Source organism: Cyprinodon tularosa, unplaced genomic scaffold, assembly GCF_016077235.1.
Source record: "Cyprinodon tularosa strain WSP-4 unplaced genomic scaffold, ASM1607723v1 ctg285, whole genome shotgun sequence".
NCBI classification, from domain to species: Eukaryota; Metazoa; Chordata; class Actinopteri; order Cyprinodontiformes; family Cyprinodontidae; genus Cyprinodon; species Cyprinodon tularosa.
Genome location: NW_024038991.1, coordinates 125,392 through 134,429, shown reverse-complemented (window position 1 = coordinate 134,429; position 9,038 = coordinate 125,392). Strand labels below are relative to the sequence as shown.

The following is a 9,038-nucleotide window of genomic DNA, read 5'->3' as shown; positions in this document are numbered from 1 at the left end:
TCCAATTACCTCAAGTTCACCATCATCCTTACTGCTCTTCAGGGTGCAGATGACTATCCACTGGACCTTGGCATTTTCTTTTTGCACAACTTGGCCAAGAGGTGTGAAGTGGCTTAGCCACATAGATTTTTTGGTTCATGCCCAGCGCACAAGTAAAGTATCATACCTCTGGACTTTTAATGTTGTTCATGTAATGATGCATGAAGGGCTTTTTTTTACTGACAAACTGAAAAAAGCAGAGTGCACAAAAAGCAAATACAACAGCAGTATTGATCTCACATTGGAGAAATTTACCTCTGCATTTAACACATTCCCTTGGGGAGCAGTGGGCTGTCAGGATTCCAAGGTCTATGCCCTAACCACTAGGTCGCCCCTCCCCACAGATGTGTGGGCATAAACAATTGAAGAAAATCCTTATGGAAAAAGAAAGATCATCATGACATATGCATTTCCTCCGCCTTACAAACCAGAGCATTGAAGTACTATTTTTTCTGACTTTATACTTTTTATGGAATAAATGAGGTAAAATTTCACAAAGAGGAAGTAAAAATGTGTGTTGCTACATTGAAAACTAAAAGGAGAAGAAGAGTTAAAAGGAGAAGAAGGGTTGCAAGTCATTGTTATGCAAAAACCATTTCTTGCCCATCACCACTGTGGTGGTCTGAAGGTAACATGGCAAGACTTGTTAATAGAGAGCTAGCTGAGGTCAACATGGATTATGTGAATCTACAGGAGTCTTCGGTAAGAATGCATACTAATGGAAGGAACCTTGCTTTACCAGGTAAGACTAAAACTATTACCAGCATGTGATTTTTAGACTTGTCTAATTTCTTTTTAATGGTTATTTTGTATAATTCAATAACTTTTGTAATGATGATAAGCTATAAGCAAAATAGGACATTTTATTTTGTGAATCTTTTTATTATACTTATCAGATAATTAAACTAAATTTCTGTTCAGCTTGACTTGGTGTCATGTGTCAAGCTTTGCTGAAAACAGCAACACTGAAAAATGTTGAAAAGGAAAAATACTGCCATAAAATGCTAAAGATTTACTGTTGTTCTAGATCCAAGGAGAAGGTTATTCACACTGGTTGGTGTTGGATTTGGACTCCTTTGCATCGTGCAAGCTGCTCTTAACGTTTCACTCCGCCTGACTCTCTGTGAGTTTCATACCTTTCTCAGTATGAAAGCAGAGCTCTGGAGACAACAAGTTTGAATAAGTAAACTAGAAAATACAAGTAATGAATTGTTTGCTTTAGACCAAATAAATTACAGATTTGTTTTATCAGGATTCTTTATCAGAAAGACATATGACGAAAAAACCTGCAGCTGCAGCAGTAATGGTATTCTGAGCCCTCTGAGTTTGCTCTCTGTTTGCCATCAGAAGACCTTCCAATAATCGATTATTGTTGCCCCTCTCTCTCAGGTGATTTCTTGTGATACCTTGTAAGTTTCCCTATGAAGATACAAGACCTGGCTTTTGGATTGTTCCTTCTTGTAGCTGTTGATAGTTACCCGCTGGTGCCTACGTAAGTCCTTTCTTCATCTCTGCAGATTATTCATTAACCTTTCCTGGATATCTGCTGGGAGTCGACTCGCTCCTCTTTTCTCCTCCACGCCTGAACTTACCCTCCACCCAGCCTCCACATCTCACTCAGTCAAGATCTCCCTCAGGAACCTGAATTACCTTGAAGACTCCCACAAGGTACCGAAACCACAAATCAACAATTTCCCCTCTTCTGACTAGAAGTAACTTGCAAACCAAGAAAGACCAGTCTGATTTATCTTAAAGTTCCAGTTGTCCAATTACCTCAAGTTCACCATCATCCTTACTGCTCTTCAGGGTGCAGATGACTATCCACTGGACCTTGGCATTTTCTTTTTGCACAACTTGGCCAAGAGGTGTGAAGTGGCTTAGCCACATAGATTTTTTGGTTCATGCCCAGCGCACAAGTAAAGTATCATACCTCTGGACTTTTAATGTTGTTCATGTAATGATGCATGAAGGGCTTTTTTTTACTGACAAACTGAAAAAAGCAGAGTGCACAAAAAGCAAATACAACAGCAGTATTGATCTCACATTGGAGAAATTTACCTCTGCATTTAACACATTCCCTTGGGGAGCAGTGGGCTGTCAGGATTCCAAGGTCTATGCCCTAACCACTAGGTCGCCCCTCCCCACAGATGTGTGGGCATAAACAATTGAAGAAAATCCTTATGGAAAAAGAAAGATCATCATGACATATGCATTTCCTCCGCCTTACAAACCAGAGCATTGAAGTACTATTTTTTCTGACTTTATACTTTTTATGGAATAAATGAGGTAAAATTTCACAAAGAGGAAGTAAAAATGTGTGTTGCTACATTGAAAACTAAAAGGAGAAGAAGAGTTAAAAGGAGAAGAAGGGTTGCAAGTCATTGTTATGCAAAAACCATTTCTTGCCCATCACCACTGTGGTGGTCTGAAGGTAACATGGCAAGACTTGTTAATAGAGAGCTAGCTGAGGTCAACATGGATTATGTGAATCTACAGGAGTCTTCGGTAAGAATGCATACTAATGGAAGGAACCTTGCTTTACCAGGTAAGACTAAAACTATTACCAGCATGTGATTTTTAGACTTGTCTAATTTCTTTTTAATGGTTATTTTGTATAATTCAATAACTTTTGTAATGATGATAAGCTATAAGCAAAATAGGACATTTTATTTTGTGAATCTTTTTATTATACTTATCAGATAATTAAACTAAATTTCTGTTCAGCTTGACTTGGTGTCATGTGTCAAGCTTTGCTGAAAACAGCAACACTGAAAAATGTTGAAAAGGAAAAATACTGCCATAAAATGCTAAAGATTTACTGTTGTTCTAGATCCAAGGAGAAGGTTATTCACACTGGTTGGTGTTGGATTTGGACTCCTTTGCATCGTGCAAGCTGCTCTTAACGTTTCACTCCGCCTGACTCCCTGTGAGTTTCATACCTTTCTCAGTATGAAAGCAGAGCTCTGGAGACAACAAGTTTGAATAAGTAAACTAGAAAATACAAGTAATGAATTGTTTGCTTTAGACCAAATAAATTACAGATTTGTTTTATCAGGATTCTTTATCAGAAAGACATATGACGAAAAAACCTGCAGCTAAGCTGCTGCTCAAACAGGCTCAATTTCTGATATATTTCAACATAGGCTTTAAAGTATTGATCACCTGAAATGTTTCCTTTACAGGTGATTTTTAAAAAATCATAGATATTGGACCAAAAATGTTATGTTATGGACTGGTAATAATCATTGATTTCTATCAGTTTCTGGATTAGGCTGGTTAACTGTTGTGAAAGTTGTGAAATGTCAGAGGAAGTATGTAAAAAAAAAGGAGGGGGTTTTGGGGTTTTCCACTTTGCTCATGCTTTTTTCCTTAAAATAATAACAACCTCCCTAAGATGACATCACTTTCCACTATTGGTGGACTGAGTGTTGATTATTTTTATACTGTGTTAGTGAAATCTCTTATTCTGCCATCACCAACAGCGGCTGTTCGCAGAAATGACACAGACCAGCAAAGATTTCTCACTGGTAAGTGCATAAGGACCAAAGCAAGCTCATTATGGGGAACACTTATTTATAGACTTCAGACATGAGACCATAAACAGTTTATGAAATATCTGTAAGAAAGAATCATCACTGAATGATCTTCCTGTATATATCTGATGGTTATAGTGTTACAACATGATCATAAACTATGCAAGAGCTTTCAGGCTCTTGTAAGGCATATTAGTCCCTTAAGATCTGACCTTTAACCCAATTTTACTCCTCTTGCCAAGGCTTTTTAAAAGGTCTCAATTTAGACTTTGAATGGACCTAAATAACATTTCATGATAAATTGAGTTTTCCAGCAGATTTTCATAATACGCGAACATTATATGGAGCTGAAATTCTGTAAGAGAAAAACATTATTCTGATGCTGGTAAATGCATTTTATTTTACTCAGCAAAATAATTCACAATATTCTTTAATTTTGAGGACTTAGTAAGCCTTAAAAGAGACCATAATGCATCATAAAACACCTGACTACCTCTTTGAAATATGCAATAGAAAAGAATAAATCTATAATAAGTTGTTATCATAGCACTTCTTGTTGATGCACTTTAGAAGGTATTTATGAACTAAAAGCTTTACAATATTTCTATTACAAATTATGTTGAAAACTGTGAATTACATGAGACTGAAAAGCTTTTCTTTATCCAACAGGAAAGTATATCAAACAAGGATGGGTGTATTTTCATACCAGTTTTTATTTTATTTCTTCCACCAAGAAGTCTTGGCAAGAAAGTAGAAAGTTTTGTCAGGAACAAAGTGCAGATCTGGTGATTATAAACACCGAAGAGGAACAGGTAAATATATGCATAGGCAAATATGAGCATATATATATATATATATATATATATATATATATATATATATATATATATATATATATATATATATATATATATATATATATATATATATATATATATATATATATATATATATATATATATATATATAATTTTTTTTTCTCTTTTTTAAGGATTTTACAAGACAGTTTCACAGACTCACATGGATTGGAGTTCATAATGTGTCCAGAACAGGACAGTGGACATGGGTGGATGGGACTCCACTGACAAAAAGGTTTTTGTTTTTCTTTTTTCTGCTTTAAGAAAAAATATGACATTTACAGCCTAATGAATATTCGAAATAAGTGCATGGATGTTAAATAATATTTTAAATCACAGAAATGGTTGGATAGTAAATAATTGATGTGGTAGATTGTTTTGTCCTTTTGGGTTTCAGCTATTGGGGACCTGGAGAGCCAAACGGTTACGAAGGCAGAAATGAAAACTGTGTGGAGATAAGGTTCTTTGATCGTCAAAACAGCTGGAATGATATACCATGTGAAGATCAAAACTTTTGGATCTGTGAGAAAGAAGCAGCTTTGTAAAGAAACAATTCAAGCCAGAGAAAGGTGAAACAGATGTGAAGTTAACTGAACTCCAAGTTCAATCGTTGATGAAGAAAGCTGCTTTCAGTTCTATGCTGAAAAATTGACTTTAGATTTTAACTGAGGAATAGGGTGTCATATAATAATAATAATTTAACTTTATTAATCTCACCATTGAGCAATTTGCCTCTGCATTTAACCTATCCCCTTGGGGAGCAGTGGGCTGCATTTATGTGGCGCACAGGGGAGCAGTATGGGGTTAAGGGAATAGAACTGGGTACTTCTACTGGTAACCTTCTTAGAGCAAAAGCACACTGCTCTTACCTCTAGGCCAACACTTCAAACAATGACTCATGCATAATTTACTCTGAAAGAGCAAATAGTCATATGAAAGTAATGAGTAATATTTTTGTTAATTGGAAAATAACCAGTACTGGATGTGAGAGTTAATTTACCTTGTTTGCCAACATAAAAAAAATAATCAAAAAGTACATTTGAAAAACTTATATTTAAAATCTGAATTCATGTATTACAATTAGTACATTGGGGGCACACACATGCAAGAATGATGTGTACTGCAGGAATCTCACCAGAGACTGCAAACAAACACAACATATCTATTTTTCTGTTACCTCTATTGTTCAACAGCAAATATTGATAACACAGTAATTGCTTGTTATTGTTATTTGAATTCTTAACTTTGTAACATTTGTTATTGTTTTGTCATTGTACTATAATTTGTGTTTGAAATTAACTGTGTTTTTTTTTTTGTCATGAAAGAGTCTAAGCCAACCTAATTTATAAAGGTAACCTTAAAATAAAGTACATACAAATAAAAATGTCTTTGTTTTTGGTGTCTCTGTTTAGGAAAGAAACAGTTAAGCAAATGAGCTCTGAGCCTATTGTTGTATCAAGAAGAATGAAAGAGAACACATTCACTTTGTCAAAGTAGAAGTTAAGCCCTTACTTATGTTCAGGAGAGAAACAGGGCTAAACACTGAACCACAGGCCCAACTCTATCATCTATTACTGAAGTCGTTGACAGCAGCTGATGCCTCCAGGATGGTGGAATAGTTTAAGAGAACACTAGGCCATATGAAGCTACCATGATGGGTAAAGGCAGAGAACATTAAGTTTGAATCTGAACTATAATAATGATGATCAATATGAAAACAGAAGCAGAATGAAGAACAGTGAGGACAAGTTGTTTTTAAGCCCTCCAGCAGCCGAAGCCTATAGCAGCATAATTATAGAGATGGTTCAGGATAACCCGAGCCCCTCCTACATTAATAGAACAATTTTAAACCAAATCTTATAAACAGACAGAGTATTTGCTTCACTGATTAAACACTCTGTTCCTCCTCTAACAGCCAGCCAATCACCTTCACACACAAACATCCTTGCTGACAAATAAACAAACCAGCAGCACATTTTATAGACCGGACTGATATGCTTTTTTCTCAGTAAGTTTGATTTATTCTACCATTGTTTGTCATATTTCTATTGAAGGTGTTTTATGTACTCTAAAAGTGTTGTTAACTTATATGAATATATATATATATATATATATATATGTATTCATATATTGTAACGGTCGTGTTAGGTTTTTGTCAGTTTTCAGTTTCACTTTGAGCCATGTTTTTCTCTGTTTTCTAGCTTTATTGGTGTTTTCTGGATATATTTGAGTTCTTAGGTTTTTCTTTGCTTGCCCTCTGTTGCCCTCTGGTGTTGGTCTCCTTTTCCCTAGCTTCTTCTAGAAGCCTCTGTTCAAACCTTCTCCCAATCAACTCAGTCCTGTCTTTGTTCAGTTTCCCATAAATACTCTCCCTGTGCAGTTCCTCAGTGCTGGTTCCTCGTCTTTCCCTGTCGTTCCCCATCTTTCCATGGCTCCTTGTGCATGTTTTCCCTTATGTCTTCATGTTTCTGGTTTGCACTTTTGTGTTGGATTTTGGGATTCCTGCCCCTGTTACCTGTTGAGAACTCCATTAAAACTATGCCATCTGGCGTACATACAATTTGTAATTTGCTTGGGATCAATAAAGTATATCCAATTCATATGTCCAATATCCTATTAATCATGAAATTAAACAGTCACTTTATAATTCAGTCAAACAGCAACAGAATAACTGATATAAATCAAGTTTAATTACATTCCAAAAATGATTTGGCCTGAGTTTGCTTGTTTTTATACAGGAAGTAATTATGCATTGACGTGCACAAAAGGCCTCGGGGACTTTCTATGATTTCTTTACTGTGACCAAAGTTTTGTGGTGTTGTGATTTCAGCATATTCACAAGACTACTAGTACTCACACAGAGGGTAGGGATAAGAAGTTTGCCGTTGTTGGCCATACTTTGTGTTCAACTATAAAGTTGCTTATAAAATGGATTAGCTGGAAGGCTAACATTTTTATTTCCTATGGAGCCTGTCTGGTGACATGGACAGAAAGAAAAGTTTACAAGATGTTAAGTCGAGGCTATGCGTTACTAATGAGGTGGTATAAGATGGATAAGTTGTGGCCATCGTACAATGATTATTCATACACGTTGTTTTTATGCCCTGATGCTGTTTATCTGACATTTTTGTGCATCCACCTATAACCATGCAGCAGGGTCTATCCAGCTCCTTCTGGGTGAAGTCAACAACGTGGCAAAAGGTCGTTTATTCTTTATGTCTCAATCCGTGTGCCTTCAGCACCTGAATTAAATGTATCTTACTCATACACACTGGATGTTTAATTCCAAGAAATCACAGGATGTAATTATAGTTTATTCCAAATGTTGAAATGAAATCAAGCCTTTTCTCCATGTTTCTTGAATGTATGCTACACCACCATAAGGAGCTCATACCCAAATGACTTGAGACCACAACCTATCTATATTGTACCCATGCATTAATAACGTGCAGCCACAACTTAACATCTTGTAAACTATTTTTCTTGCATGTCACCAGACGGGCTCCATAATTTCCTACTTTTTTAGGTATTTTCTGTGAACTCCCTGAAAGAAAAAGACAGGTAAGTCCTTAAATGTAAGGACTGGTCTTATATCTCTAACTACAACAAATAGATTTGACTGCAAATGGCTCACAAACAACACCTAAGGGACAACAGATAAAATCAAACAACTTTGAAACTAGACAGTAAACAGGAAATTATTTTCAAACACGTAACCAAAGACATGACCAAAGACAGTAAAGCAGTAGCATGCTTACAGTGAGCATGTATACCAGGTTATTTAAGAAGAAAAAAATGTAAAAAGCAGCTGGATTTCTTGCCTTTAATTACTGCACAGAGGTTTTTGCATTAAACCTTCGCAGTTAAGAAATCTCAGCTACTTTGTTGTTTCTTCAGACCTGAAATAGACTTTTTAATGAAAATCAGTAGCATCAGCATCAGTTTGGAAGCATAACATAAAGGGGTATTTTGTTATATATATAATTCTGGCAAAATAATTCAGAAGTTTTCTTACATTCTTATTCCTTTTCCTACTTTGGGTATAACAAAACTCTGGTATAACAGGAATGTGTATGCTTTCAAGACCAACACATTTACACACAACAGATTATTTTTGTATTTTGACGAGATTTGAGAAACATTCCAGGGATATTATTGTTTCTTTTATATTACTTTTTGATAAAATAACACAAGCAAATCAAAGAAATTTGGAATTTGAAAACTAAAAAATGATTAAACAAATTATCAACCAATATGTAATCATGGCCACTTTCTAAGCTCTAGACTGTACATGATGCTAAAATTAAAATAAAGTGTGTCAAATTTTTTTGTTTCCTAGATGAAATCCAGCCTCCAAAGCTTTAACTAACAACTCAATACAAAACAAACCAAAACAGGGGGTTGGGTTTCTCCCTCTTATCTTATAAATACCACTAAAAATGTTGCTGATATATTGGAAAGAAAGAAAACCAATACTTCTAGAAAATGAGGAAGATGTTTTCCTCAAAAACGAGAATCACTTCAATATGTGTGCCTTCTTACTGAGATCAAGAAACTGAATCTTAGGTACTGAAGGAAACCAACAAGGACGATATTCCTGTGCAGTTCA

General features: G+C 35.5%; 1 protein-coding gene across 2 annotated transcripts; it reads left to right on the top strand.

Annotated features, from left to right (window-relative positions):
• Positions 1-605: 605 nt before the first annotated feature.
• LOC119787013 (CD209 antigen-like protein E) lies at positions 606-5,792 on the top strand. Of its 2 annotated transcripts, none has more exons than XM_038290635.1 (6): positions 606-781; positions 1,067-1,162; positions 3,522-3,566; positions 4,242-4,384; positions 4,564-4,664; positions 4,827-5,792. In XM_038290635.1, exons 1-6 carry the CDS (start codon positions 673-675, stop codon positions 4,972-4,974), a joined length of 642 nt encoding a protein of 213 aa, XP_038146563.1. In that variant the 5' UTR covers positions 606-672; the 3' UTR covers positions 4,975-5,792. The 2 variants fall into 2 exon arrangements, with proteins under 2 accessions (XP_038146563.1, XP_038146562.1); XM_038290634.1 differs by lacking the exons at positions 606-781; positions 1,067-1,162 and adding exons at positions 2,409-2,584; positions 2,870-2,965.
• The last annotated feature ends 3,246 nt before the right edge of the window (positions 5,793-9,038 follow it).